The sequence below is a fragment of the Rutilus rutilus genome (assembly GCF_951802725.1).
Source record: "Rutilus rutilus genome assembly, chromosome: 2".
NCBI lineage: Eukaryota > Metazoa > Chordata > Actinopteri > Cypriniformes > Leuciscidae > Rutilus > Rutilus rutilus.
Window position 1 is genome coordinate 48,513,282 of NC_140210.1, and position 15,298 is coordinate 48,528,579.

A 15,298-nucleotide genomic window follows, 5' to 3' on the forward strand; every position below is an offset into this window, starting at 1 on the left:
AGATCAAATTATGATTATGTTCAAATATAACCAACACCACCTGACCAACTTTTCTTTTTGTTCATCTGGCTGTAATAACTCAGATCAACAGCCAAACAAAATCTAAAGATAATCATTTGAAGGTCAACTGCCCAACTAAATCGAACACTAATCTCCATAACGGTGTCTAAAATTATGATTTTTCTCCTTCAGTGATTCTGCTTGTTAACATCAGGTGTTTTCAATAATGGTCAATCATCACTCAATCAATCACTTAATTAGCTCATTAACTTTAACACTCTTGAGTCTGGAGCCAAATAAACTCCCAGGAGAGTTCATTTAACACTGGAGTTTTTGCTGTGTGAGTTCATGGGTGGAATAAACATATGGCAGGACTTTTACTTTCTGACCCCTGGAATCTCCACCTCTGTTTGGGACAAGGAAACGACGCATTTTAAAGCCAATACTCGCGTCGCACACACAATTACCGATATCAATAGAGCTGCATACAGTTATTTTATCTTTGCGTGTCGCGCCTCCGCTGTGGCTCTTTGGCGCCCCCCAGGGGAGGCGCGCCTCACCTATTGAAAACCGCTGGTTTAGAGCAGTGGTTCTCAATCCTGGTCCTGGGGACCCACAGCTCTGCACAGTTTGTATGTCTCCCTCATTTAACACACCTGATTCAGATCATCATCTCGTTAGGAAAGAGCTCTATGAACTGAACTGGGAGTGTCAGATAAAGGAGACATATAACATGTGCAGAGCAGTGGGTCCCCAGGACCAGGATTGAGAACCACTGGTTTAGAGGATTGGCTTTTGTGTTTTAGCATTTGAGAAAAACTGTAATAAGCAGAATCATTGAAGGAAAGAGAGACAAGAAGAAAAAGAGAACTACTGACTTTGTGCCATTACACATTATTGCACTTAATATAACCAGGTTGACTTTATTTCTGTCATACATCTACTTGAGATTCAACAGAAGTTTAGACGGTAATGATTTATTTAATTTTTCGTTTCAAGTCACCATTATGTTGGTCAGTGTTTGCTTTAGTTGGGCTCTTGACCCTTTTAATTTTGTGATGATAGTTTTTCTCTGACTGGTCCAATGTTGTCTTTATAAAGCACATGTGTTACTGCAAGAGAAAACATGACCTGCTCACAATATGTTTTGATGATGACATTATCAGCATGTAGTGACCTGATTCACTGATTTCAATCAGAATCTAAATGCTTGTTTCATTTTGTAGTACATACAACAGCAATATGAACAATTTTGAAAATACTTTGTGCACAGAAGTTATTGTGTTTAAACACACAGGCATCAAGAATCGGCATACTATCAACAAACTAGTGACAAACAGATCAACTCTGAACATCACAAAGCTAAAGTCATAATAAAACAGTAGCAAAAGAAAAGCAAACAGGAAAAAACTATGAAAATTACAGGACAATTCAGCTGCATAATTTATTCATGCTGCAATGCATGATGTTAGCCATGGATGCATTTTGATTGGTGGCTCCCATCATGCACTGCAACATGAAGCATTTGTGTGATTGTCACCATTGTTGAGATTCATATGTAGATTCTTGATGTCTGTGTGTGATTTTAACACCTTCAGATATTTAAAGCATTGCTGAAATTAAATACTGTAGTGAAAAATTAAAGGAGAAGTTCACTTTTAAAAAAACTTTTGCTGATAATTTACTCACCCCCTTGTCATCCAAGATGTCCATGTCTTTCTTTCTTCAGTCGAAAAGAAATTAAGGTTTTTGATGAAAACATTCCAGGATTTTTCCCCATATTATGGATTCCAATGGGACCCAAACGGTTCAAGGTCCAAATGACAGTTTCAGCGCAGCTGCAAAGGGCTTTAAACGATACCAGACGATGAATAAGAGTCTTATCTAGCGAAACGATCGGTCATTTAAAAAATAAATAAAAAAGTTTAAGTTTTATAAGCACAAATGTTCGCCTTGCTCTGTTCTGTGATGCGCGTTCGTGACGTCACGTAATTCGCAATTATGTTGAAAAGGTCACGCTTGAAAAATTTCTGTCCTGAAGAAAATTTTATTTTTGGCTTTTTAATATTAAAACACCCAGTATACGCACACGAAATGGGCATTTTAAACGATAAACTGACACAAATACATTTGAAAATGTGTATATGGTCCTCCTTCCGCACATTTGTAAACACGTCAAACTTGACCTTTTCAACGTAATTGCGTATTACGTGACGTCACGAACGCGCATCACAGAACAGAGCAAGGCGAACATTTGTGCTTATAAAACTTAAACTTTTTTATTTATTTTTGAAATGACTGATCGTTTCGCTAGATAAGACCCTTATTCATCGTCTGGTATCGTTTAAAGCCCTTTGCAGCTGCACTGAAACTGTCATTTGGACCTTGAACCATTTGGGTCCCATTGGAATCCATAATATGGGGAAAAATCCTGGAATATTTTCATCAAAAACCTTAATTTCTATTCGACTGAAGAAAGAAAAACATGGACATCTTGGAGGACATGGGGGTGAGTAAATTGTCAGCAAAAGTTTTTTTTAAAGTGAACTTCTCCTTTAACCATTTGTATAATCAGTTTATAATGCTGGGTGTGATCAGTGAATCAGGTCACTAGTAATTTCATCATCAAAACATAACTAGGGCTGCATTTCCCAAAAGCACTAACCTAACTTGATCGTAGATCAACTGCAACAAATGGTCCGTACGATCATATTAGACTTACGATACTTTCGGGAAACAAAGCCCAGGTCATAGTTTCTCTTACAGCAACAAATGTGCTTAATAAGCACAGAGTTGGAGCAGACAGAGAAAAATTAATGTTAAAAAGTAAAGGTTCAAGAGCCCAACTAAAGCAAACAGTAATCACCATAATGGTGACACGAAACAAACACTCCATAAAACATTACCGTCTAAACTTCTGATAAATCTAAATAAGAACGTGTGTAGATGTATGACAGAAATAAAGTCAGACTGGTAATAATAAGTGCAATAATGTGTAATGGCTCGAAGTCAGTAGTTCTTGTGTTTCTCTTTTTTTCTGTTCTTGTTGTTTCGCTTTCCTTCAATGATTCTGCTTATTAACATCAGGTGTCACCACTAATGGCCAATCATCACTTAATTAATCACTTAATTATCTCATTAACTTCAACACTGCTTCAGTGTTAATTTTAACACCCTGTAGTGTGGACACATATGTACACTGAGGAGTGTTAATTTAACACTGGGGATTTTACTGTGTAAGTTTCAACCTTGATTCAATGATGTTTTTTTTTTAACCTCTCTAAGTGATTTTTACAATTTATTCAAATGAATTGTCCTCTAGAGCCTGAGTGTCCCATCCCTGGAAAGAGAAAACGAAGAGCTGAGAGTCTCCTGCAGATCACTGGTACACTGGGTGAGGAACTAGACTTTAATCAGATTTTACTCTTGCAATTCAAATCAGATAGGATGTGATTTAATATTGATTGTTTTACTGTTTTAAAGATTCCAAACCTTCTCTTTACAGTTCATGTTCATGTTTTCGAAATTTTAAAATTAGCACCTTTTGGGGGGAGGATTGCTTGAAACTATTTTACAAAAGCACAATGTTGTGTTTTATTGCGACTGTACACAAATATAAGTTAACACTTTGCAGTTTGAATGTCGCCCTGTATAATGACGGAGTATGTTTTTATGTGTCCACTGTTCAATCGCGCCCACGCCACACACACACACACACACACACACACACACACACGGTTTACTATCTTTGTGGGGACTCTCCATAGACTTAATGGTTTTTTACTGTACAAACTGTATATTCTATCTCCTCACACTAACCCTACCCCTAAACCTACCTATCACAGAAAACTTTCTGCATTTTTACATTTCCAAAAAAAAAACTCATTCTGTATGATTTATAAGCTTGTTTACCCATGGGGACCTCTATTTAGGTCCCCACTGTGACACGAGTCCCCATGAGTCTGTGTGCATTCAGGTTGAAGTCCCCACCGGGATAGAAAAACATGAACACACACAAACACACACACACATTCCAGCATTGTAATCTTGACATCGCAGCCTGTTCATTATGGCCTTCATAAAATATAATAATAAAATAGTCAACCTAACATATACAAATTACACTGCTCTAAATAGTCAGTAGTACAATTCATACATTCACAGTAAGAAGAGATCCACTGTGATGTTTCCAAGCACATTTTTGCGCTTGTGAAGAGGATGATTTTTTTCCGTCGATATTGGAACGCGAGTGAAGAACAAAGCCTATAATAAAGAATAGTTTAGCATCCAAATACATCGCAAATGTTGAAACATTTTGATTCTAATGAGAGGGTTACGTGAGCCCAACACTGCTTTCTTTCATTTTTATTTTTACATTAAATTTAAAGGATTTGTTGTGGAATATTTTGAGTGTTAAGTCAAGTAATATTTTTGGTCTTTTATTTATATATATATATGTGTGTGTGTGTGTGTGTGTGTGTGTGTGTGTATATATATATATATTAGTGCTGTCAACGTTAACGCGTTAACGCATGTGATTAATTTTTGTCTGGTTTAACGTGTTAAAATATTTAACGCAATTAACGCAGCATCCGTCTTTTCTGCCATCCGTTGGCTAGCTTTACATTATATGATCACGCTCTTATTCATTTAAATGCTTTTAAACATTTCAAGCGCGGCAAGACAAAAGAGAATGCGCTGTCTGTGAATGTCCTTATGTGACACACACACACACACACACACACACACATAGACAGGGCGCCAGAATCCAGTTCTCTTTCGCGCTTGAACTAACAACAGGCTTGTGCAAAATTCAGAATTTGAGAATTGGCCTCCATTCAATTCATGAATTTGAATTTGAATTGAATTTACTCCGCCCCACAGGACATTGAATTGAATTTGAATTGGAATGACAGGAAGTGGAATTAAATTCATGGCAATTCAAAGAAATTCCACTCAGTCACTCAACAGAAAGAATGTGTTGAGTCTCACATGCATTCAGTGTTAGGAAGGTTATTTTGGAAATGTTTTTGCTTATTACTGTTATTAGTTACCCATTATAAATGTGGTTTGGATTACTTTATTTGGATAACTTTATCAATGCAAAGCAATTTCGTTTTAAGTTGATTAGTACACTCTTAAAACGGATGTGTTAAAAACAACACAACCTGTGTTATATCTTAACACACCTGTGTGTCTAGTTAAGGACAACACATTTTGTGTTACTTTTAACTCAACCAGTGTGTTATTGTTCTTAACACAGGGAGTGTGTTGAAACCTTTTACACACTAATGTGTTATAGTTACACAACTTGTGTCAGATATGTGTCACATGTGACTGTAGTCGGTGTGTATTTGCCAGAGTGCCTGTGTTTTTACAACTGAGTGTCTGGATGAACACTGAAACGTATTGTTAACTTGTGTTTATGGAGTCCAGTGACATTTAATAAAGAGTTTGTTTGAACATTTGGATGGTTTAGACATCATGAATCTACATAGACAAGCTCTTATTGAGAATTAACTGAGGTTTAGATGTTGATGTTTCACTGAATGTTTTATTTGAAGTCACCAGAATCGTGATTAATGGCTCCTTTATTTGAGCTCTTGACCCTTTACTCTTCTTTTAGTTTTTCTCTGGCTGCTTTAACTGTATTTTAATAAAATAGGCCTACATTTGTTATGGTGAGAGAAAATATGATCAGATGTTTCTTGATGATGTCATAATCAACAAGTGCTGATCTGATCAAGTCTTTGAGTATATGGATGGTGTGCATTTAATTTATTTATTTGCTAGATATAACAATCTTGTGACACTACATCATGCTATCCATCATAATAAAAAATGTTTTCTAAAAATTTTAATCTGCAGCAGAAACTAGACAAATACAGACATCAAGAATCAGCGTATGAATCTCAACAATGGTGATAAACAAAAAGCTCCATGCCGCAATGCATGCTGGGAGTCATGGATGAGATTTGTACTATGGTGGCACCCAGCATGCATTGCGGCATGAAGCTTTATGTTTGTCACCATTGTTGAGATTCATGTGCTGATTCTTGATGTCTGCTTGATACCATAGACTGTAAAGTCCTGTATGCACTGTACATTTAAAAATTAATTTTAAGCTAATTGTAATATGCTAATCCTTTTAAAAGTCATCTTTTAAATATTACATTAATCTTATAAATATTGAACTCTTGCTGAGCTTAACAACACTACATATCCATGGTGATAATATTATCATCTAAACATATTTTTCTCATGATTATTTCTGCTGTTTCAAATGTGTTAAAATAAATACACATTTACAGCAATCACAGAAAACGAATGTTAAAGAGTTAAAGGTCAAGAGCCCAAATAAAGCTGACACTAATCACGATTCTGGTGACTTTAAATGAAACATTCAATGAATCGTCAACACCAAAACCTGTTAATTCTCAATAAGAGCTTCTGTAGAGTCTGACAGAAATAAAGTTAATCTGGTTATTAATAACAAGTGAAAGCAGCATTTGAAAAAGACATTGAAAAAGAGGCATGATGTGATTGGCTGCCAAAAAACACCCGTTAATCTTTAAGTTTTCATGAATTAAGATTTAATTTATTTATTTGAATGTATTGCTTTATTTATTTTAGAGCATTTTATGGGATACCATATAAAATATACCTATAATTTTTTTTTCATAAACACAAACTCTCCTCCATCCAGTGCTATTATATCCAGAGTTACACTTGAACACACATTGTGTGTTAAAAATATACACAACGTGTCAAAATACCATCAACACATGCTGTGTGTTGTTTTTTAACACATCTCTTTTTAGAGTGTAACTAATTGAATTAAACATTTTACCTCAGTAATACAACTAAATACAATTACATTAATTTTGTAATTTATTAACAGAAATTTCATTTCACGTAACTATTTACTCCTCAAAAAAAATTTCCTCAAAAATACATTTTGTTCTAAAATAGATATTGATCAAATTCTTGAAATAAATTACCCCCTCAATGTTGTTTAATTCGTTTTTTTTTTTTTTTACATTGCTTTTAACATTCATCGCTGGGGGAAAACATATCCTTTTAATGTAATCTGTACAAGTAGTTCAAACTAATATCATTTATAATGCAATCATATCTGACGTAAAGCTTCATTGTTAAACACTTCACTTAAAATATGTATATGAATTTCTTTGAATTTTTATTGAATTGCAATTCTGCTTCCTTTAATTCAAATTCGAATTGTAATTCTAGATCCTGTTTTTGACATCAATTCAAATTCAATTCAAATTCAAGAATTGAATTGGAATTAAGGAGTCATTCTCAATTCAATTCTGAATTGTGCACAAGCCTGACTAACAATAACAATAACAATCCCAAAATGTCCGTTTTGTCGATTATCCTCATAAGAGCAGTCTTAAATGATTTATTTAAAGTCTAAAATGAACAAAGAGTTGCGAGAGAATGAGGCGCGTGTGAGATCCATAGACAGTATATAAACGGTGAGATCCGCGTGTGTGTGTGTGTGTCTGCTCTTAAAGGGACAGCAGCCAATAAAGCTTCCTGTCAGTAAAGTTAAAGAACAAAGGGAACAGAGAAAATGACTCACTGCTGTTGACTAAATAATTTTTGTAGCTTTAATAAGGATTAACTATTTAATTTATAGTTTATGCAGTGCAGACTGCATATAACTTTGATAACTTTATTAAATTTCTGTATATTTCCTAACTGTTAAGACAGGAAGGGCACGAATAAATATGACATTTATTATGGGTTTATGTTAGCATTGTTTTAAGTTCACTTAAATTAAAAACTGTTATATTTTTGAAGCCTAATAAATGTGAAAAAGAAAAAAAAATCATTAGCTGTATTAATATCAGTAATACTGGCCTTCATTCATAAAAAGATGCCATTAAACAAGTATTTAAAATATACTGTCTTTATGTTGTTTCTACATTAATTTGATTAACTGTGAAATTATTACATTATAAAATATATTAAAAACGTACAAAAACATTTCTTTTTTTATTGCGATTAATTGCGATTAATCACAGAAAAAATTTGTGATTAATCTAGTTAAAGTTTTTAATCGATTGACAGCACTAATATATATATATATATATATATATATATATATATTTATTTATTTATTTATTTATTTATTTATTTTTGCAATAACAATAGGGGAATACAGAGACATACAAAACACTTGAGTCTATAAAAATTCACAACTCTGCATCAGAAAATCAATCATACATCTAATACATCAATTATCCTTTTCAACAACTGAGATGTCTTAACAGCTTTACGATTGTTCTGTATTGAAGTCAGAGAATCGTAAAAAAAACTTTAACTCAGTGGAAAATAGTCTACCATTTGGTAAAATTAACATATATTTTGCTTTATGTATATGATATTTCCCAAATAATAATAATAAAAAATGTTTTTATATTATCCATTTCCAATAAACTGGTATCACAATCCATAAACAAGACCATTATATCAGTTATCTTGACAAATTTGTAAAACACCTCAAACATAAACATAGAAACTTTGGACCAAAATAATTTGGTATATTTGCAACTAAAAATTAAAATTAAATTGTTTCTGTTTCCTCTTAACAAAAACAGCATAATGGAGAAACCCCTTCTTTAAACTTCATTCGGACTAGGTTGGCCATTTCCATAACACCAAAAAGGAGGACACTTTGCGGCATTTAGTGAGGCAAGAATAATTGCATAGGACTCTGGTGTACTCGCCACTACAATACAATTTTGTTCATCATATCGATGGTAACATGATACAGTGATTAGTCTATTCATTACCAGACAATTTGATCTACGATATATCTTGATGTAGACCTATTTGTGACAGAAGAGGCAAAAAAGTGTTTGTTCACAGTATTTGTATTTATTCAAGACATTGTGATGTTCAAAAACTGACCACTGAGACGAACCTGTCTTGCAAAGTGCACAGTGCCTGAAAACACAACGTTTCGGGACTTACAACAGAATACAACTTCTTATAACAGAAATACATAAATAAACAAATAATGAATGCGAAAAATAAATAAATCCACATTTCAGTTCTTAAAGAAGTTCCCCCTCTGCAGCAGCTCAGGCAACAGCAACTCCTCTAGGGTCACCATGGCCAAATTCGTGCTCTTTTGTCCATTCCGGATTAAAGGAGCTCTGACGTTTCAGCATGTTAACGTTATTATATGACATAGCCAGCACGTGGACTCCACGACGTGGAGACTTGTTTACGTTTTTAACCAATGATATATCAGATATTTATTTGACATCGCTTTCAGCCAATCGTTTGTTTGACCAGAGATCTTACGGCATTAGACGCTAAGCTGCTGCGTCCCAATAAAGATTCTAGAGCGGGTTTTTTTAGGCCGATTCAGCGCAACTCCAAAAAGGAGGACAAATACCTGTTCTGTTTCTATTAAGCATATCTCTGACTCTGTGGGCATTATTATCCGATTCCGGGTCAAAATGAACACAGCTACTGAGAGTTACTGTTGATATTATCATTCCGTGAGATGACATTGTCCTGAAACTGAGCACAAGCTCGTGAGGCTCCACCCTCTGTGCCTGCAGCAGCAGCTCATTTGCATTTAAAACGATACACACTAAAACGGTGCGTTTTTTCTGAGCCCCAAAAAGTGACAATTTAAATATGCTGTAAAAAAATTATCTGTTGGATATTTTGAGCAAAAACTTCACATACACACTCTTATTTTACATCTTGTGAAAAGGGGCATAATAGACAGAGGTGTAACGTCCAGGTTCAGAAAGTAAATGTCCTCCTCAGTATTTTGTTTCAATCCACCTGGATTTGCTAATTCAGCAGGAGAAAGAACTAATTAGTGAAATCAGCTGACTGAGTTTATGGGTGGAATAAACATATGGCAGCACTTTTACTTTCTGGCCCCTGGACTATACACCACTGCATAATAGGTGCCCTTTAAAACCTTAACCCCCCCCCCCCCCCCCCCCATTTTTAAATGTTTTAATGCCAATGTTCTCCTACTCCCCTCATTGTTCATGATCTTCTCAGTTGGTCAATACTCTGGTGAACTGAAGCGGTGCTGCATTGATGGGATGAGGGATAATAAACTCGGCTACACCTGTGAACGAAGAGCCATGTATATCGTAGACGGGCCAGAGTGCGCAAAGGTCTTCCTGCAATGCTGCACAGAGATGAAAACACGCAAAAGCCTGAAGACAGAAGAGGAGGAGATGATTCTGGCTCGCAGTAAGTATTAACTGATAAATACAATTGTCACAATATTCATTGTCACACAGTTTATTATGTGCATATGTTCTGTTTTTATTATGTTGCTTTTTGTCTTACATCCTGAGAAAATTGTCACTAATGCAATTTGGAAAATACTTTAGCGCTGTCTGTAGCTTGAGGCTTGGGTACTTTTGAAAGCGGTATTTGTGATAATAGTAAAAGTGGATAGTCATTGGCGAATGAAGATGAATATGAATATACATTTTGAAGATACATATTACATTAAACATATTTTTATTTATTTTCTTTTTAAACATATAACTTTTAGGTGCAGTGGTTGGAATTTGACAGAATTTGGAGTGTGTCCTTAGAATGATGTAGACAAATTTTCATTAAATTCTTACAATTGGGTGATGTACCAAATGCATTTTTTTTATCTGTTACAACAGATGATGATGATGATGATGATGACTATTATACAGACTCTGATGAGATCGTGTCACGTACTCAGTTCCCTGAGAGTTGGCTTTGGGAAGAGATTGATCTATGTGCGAATTGGTGAGTAGGAGACTTTTAGACAAAAGTTGTGGTTTAAGCCCCATTCACAGCAGGCCAGCTGGTACGGTTACGGTATCATTTTCTACTGTGGGGCTGATAGCGGCCGCTCTTTGGAATGATTTATATATGAATGTGTCAGTCCATGCCTTAGTAACGCAACGGTTTAATGATGATATGAGTAGTGAGATAATTATGAGATAATAGCGACCGCGTTATGACGAATGATCAGCTATTGCTTTTCATTTTATTATTGCTTTGTTTACTTCACTCAAATAGTGTGCTTAACCAGTGTCTCAATTCACTCACTTCTTTTCAGTCAAGGGGACTATATTAGTGAATTAATGTAGGGAATAGTGAATGAGGGTATAGGTGTTTTGGAACACAGCCTCTGAGTGTCAACTTTTAGCGCTGTTAACTCACAGTATATTCCTGTAGGCTACTTTCTCAGTGTGTATTTTCCTCATTTCTCAGTTCAACACCATTCAAAGCCAGAGATAAAGTGATAAGACTTTTAGACAAAAGCCGTCACTTGAGCATCGTTCACACCCTTAGCAAATTATGTCATTCAACATGAGCTGTTGGCGACATAGTGAGCGTGTGTGTGTGTGTGTGTGTGTCAAGTCATCCTCATTTATATAGTGCTTTTAACAATGTAGATTGTTTCAAAGCAGCTTTACAGAGATAAATGTATAATTTATGGTAACAGAGATTGTTTTGGCTTTATAGCGATTCTTTAATAAAGTTATTTTCCAGCTAAAGTTATTGTACAAGTTATTCGCTTCCGTTGTAACGATCATTTGTTATTAAACAAATGATATTAGTGGCCGCTAAGACGACACCATTCTCTCTACACAGACTTTAAACGCGAACCTGTGAGAAACGCTGATGGCGTTCACATGCGCATTAAGATTTGGTTCTATAGTTATGTGCGTTTGAATATATGTGCGCAGGTTTGGAATTCCCTACAAACCAAGCCTAAACAAAGTAATGGAGCCTTATAACATTTTTATACAGAATTTTATTTTATTTTGTTTCTTCGGGGTAGGTACGTGAAACGAATTTCCCGAAAACGCTTTATCTGTACACAGCAAAATCCCCAGTGTTAAATTAACACTCCTCAGTGTTTATATGTGTCCACACTACAGGGTGTTAAAAATTAACACTGAAGCAGTGTTGAAGTTAATGAGATAATTAAGTTAACACTGAAGCAGTGTTGAAGTTAATGAGATAATTAAGTGATTAATTAAGTGATGATTGGCCATTAGTGGTGACACCTGATGATAACAAGCAGACTCACTGACGGAAAGAGAAAAAACAATAACAGAAAAAAGAGAAACACAAGAACTACTGACTTTGAGTCATTACACATTGTTGCACTTATTACCAGTTTGACTTTATTTCTGTCATACATCGACAAAAGTTCTTGAGAGTCAACAGAAGTTTAGACGGTAATGTTTTATGGAATTTTTCTTTTCAAGTTACCATTATGGTGGTCAGTGTTTGCTTTAGTTGGGCTCTTGACTCTTTTAATTTTTTATTATATGTTTTTCTTTGGTTGCTACAACTCTGTGTTTATAAAGCACATTTGTTACTGCAAGAGAAACATGACCTGCTCACAATATGTTTTGATGATAATGACATTATCATCATGTAATGTCCTGATTCACTGATGTCATTCAGAATCTAAATTTTTGACTGTATTCTTGATGTCTCGTTTTAGTATTGGTGATTATAGCTCTGAGATTCTATAGTTTGAGATCCAACAGCAATATCAAAAATTTTGAAAATACTTTGAGCAAAGAAGTTATTGTGTTTAAACACACAGACATCAAGAATCAGCATATGAATCTCAACAATGGTGACAATAAACAAACTAGTGACAAACAGATCAACTCTGAACATCACAAAACAAGATACTAAAGTCAGAACAAAACAATAGCAAAATAAAAGCAAACAGAAAAAAACAATGAAAATTACAGGACAATTCAGCTGCATAATTTATTCATGCTGCAATGCATGATGTCAGCCATTGATGCGTTCTGATTGGTGGCTCCCATCATGCACTGCAACATTAAGCATTTGTTTGATTGTAACCATTGTTGAGATTCATATGTAGATTCTTGATGTCTGTGTGTGATTTTAAATCCTTCAGATCTTTAAAACATTGCTGGAAGTAACTACTGTAGTGAAAAATTAATAAAACAATTAGATAATCAGTTTATAATGCTGGGTGACATCATTGAATCAGGTCACTAGTAATTTCATCATTGAAACATAACCAGGGCTGAATTTCCAAAAGCATCTTAAACTTAACTTGATCGCAGACCAACTGCAACAAATGGTTTATACGATCAAATTAGGCTTGCGATGTTTTCAGGAAACACAGCCCAAGTCATAGTTTCTCTTGCCACAACACATATGCTCTATAAACACAGAGTTGGAGCAGCCAGAGAAATTTTAATGTTAAATAATAAAGTGTCAAGAGACCAACTAAAGCAAACACTGGTCACCATAATGGTGACATGAAACGAAACATTCCATAAAACATTACCATCTAAACTTCTGTTAAATCTGAATAAGACCGTGTGTAGATGTATGACAGAAATAAAGTCAAACTGGTAAAATAATAAGTGCAATAATGGCTCGAAGTCAGTAGTTCTTGTGTTTCTCTTTTCTGTTCTTGTTTCTCTTTCCTTCAGTGAGTCTGCTTGTTATCATCAGGTGTCACCACTAATGGCCAATCATCACTTAATTAATCACTTAATTATTGCATTAACTTCAACACTGCTTCAGTGTTAACTTAATTATCTCATTAACTTCAACACTGCTTCAGTGTTAATTTTTAACACCCTGTAGTGTGGACACATATAAACACTGAGGAGTGTTAATTTAACACTGGGGATTTTGCTGTGTAGAGTGGTAAAGGGATCCTCTATTGATATCTCCTAAGGGTAGCATGTACAGAGTGAACAGCAACAGTCCTAGTACTGAGCCTTGTGGTACGCCATACTGAACTTGTGATCGATGAGACATCTCTTCATTTACTGCTACAAACTGATAACGGTCAGATAAGTATGATTTAAACCATGCTAGTGCAATTCCACTAATGCCAACATAATTTTCGAGTCGATTTAAAAGAATGTTGTGGTCGATACTGTCAAATGCAGCACTAAGATCGAGTAACACTAATAGCAAGAGACAACCACGATCGGATGATAAGAGCAAATCATTTGTAACTCTAATGAGAGCTGTCTCGGTACTATGGTCTAAATCCTGACTGGAAATCCTAACATATATCATTTCTTTCTAAAAAGGAACACAGTTGTGAGGATACCGCCTTTTCTAGTATCTTTGACAGAAAGGGTAGATTCGAGATCGGCCTATAATGGACTAATTCTGTAGGATCAAGTTGCGTTTTTTTAAAGGTCCCGTGACATGCTAGCCTGGCTAACGTCAGACCACTTTCTCTTTGAGACGTGGTCTGGGAACCACATGTGCATTTTCTCGTATTTGAGGCGTGGTTTACGAATGCCCAGAGCCGTTTATTGGGCGCTACAAATGTCTATCAAATGCGCCTGTACGTAGCTCATAGCCAATCGTTTCAATTATACCAGATGACGTATGTAGAGCGACAGATATTCAACAAAGAAGAAGACGATGGGCCAGAGATTTATGTGTACACCAGAGTCCTGCACCTGTCCGATTGTGTAAATCCGCACCCGCCTGTACCCGCACTGCTTAAAACCGCACCCAACCCGTTTTCCGTCAACAGCACTAATTAAAATCTGCACCCGACCCGCTTAAAATAGTACCGACACCCGACCCGCACCCGAAATAAAATCAGTTTAGACTATCACATTATAGACACACTTACAAAAATGTTTATTGCCAGGTCATACAGAAGTTATTACACGACAATTAACAGAAGGACAACTTCAGCCGAAGCTGTCAAAAGGCCGATACATGAAGAACATGGCTAACGTTACCACAAAACTGAGTAGCCTTATCACATTTTACCAATCGAACAGACGCGGCTACAACACTATATGCCACGCAATTTCGTCTAGCCTACATCTGACCATTTTGGGTTCAAACACGCCCTGCACACCACACCTACTTAACAGTGTTAAATATGAAAAATACCGTTCGATAGAACTGCTTTCTTACCACAGTTATCTGCGTGCTTCCTCAGGGATGAAGTTCCACATTTGCGGCTATCCAACACGAAAATGTTTGCAGCAAAGCCTTTCACAATATTTTCTACAGATTAGAGACCTGCACGGGTTCGGGTACCCGCGGGTACCCGCAAATTTTGCTCAAACGGGTGAGAAATATCCAACTGTGTCGGATACGGGTGCGGGTCGGGTCGGACACGGAGGAAACACGGGTTTAAACACGGGTTTAAAACAATCACGTGCAAACGTAAAAATATATATGCATATTTTTAGGAACACACTTACAAAAATATGCCTGTATTTCAAGTTGATAAAATAATTTA

At 35.7% G+C, this 15,298-nt stretch overlaps 1 protein-coding gene across 2 annotated transcripts in view; it reads left to right on the forward strand.

Moving 5' to 3' along the window:
- The window catches only part of LOC311283396 (complement C3-like), a 207,675-nt gene that overhangs the window by 88,917 nt on the left and 103,460 nt on the right, over positions 1 to 15,298 (forward strand). For both annotated transcript variants that reach the window (XM_084397761.1, XM_084397762.1), the window contains exons 16-18: positions 3,323 to 3,394; positions 10,063 to 10,260; positions 10,692 to 10,800. In XM_084397761.1, coding sequence (XP_084253887.1) covers positions 3,323 to 3,394; positions 10,063 to 10,260; positions 10,692 to 10,800 — 379 coding nt within the window. The remainder of the gene's footprint in view (positions 1 to 3,322; positions 3,395 to 10,062; positions 10,261 to 10,691; positions 10,801 to 15,298) is intronic.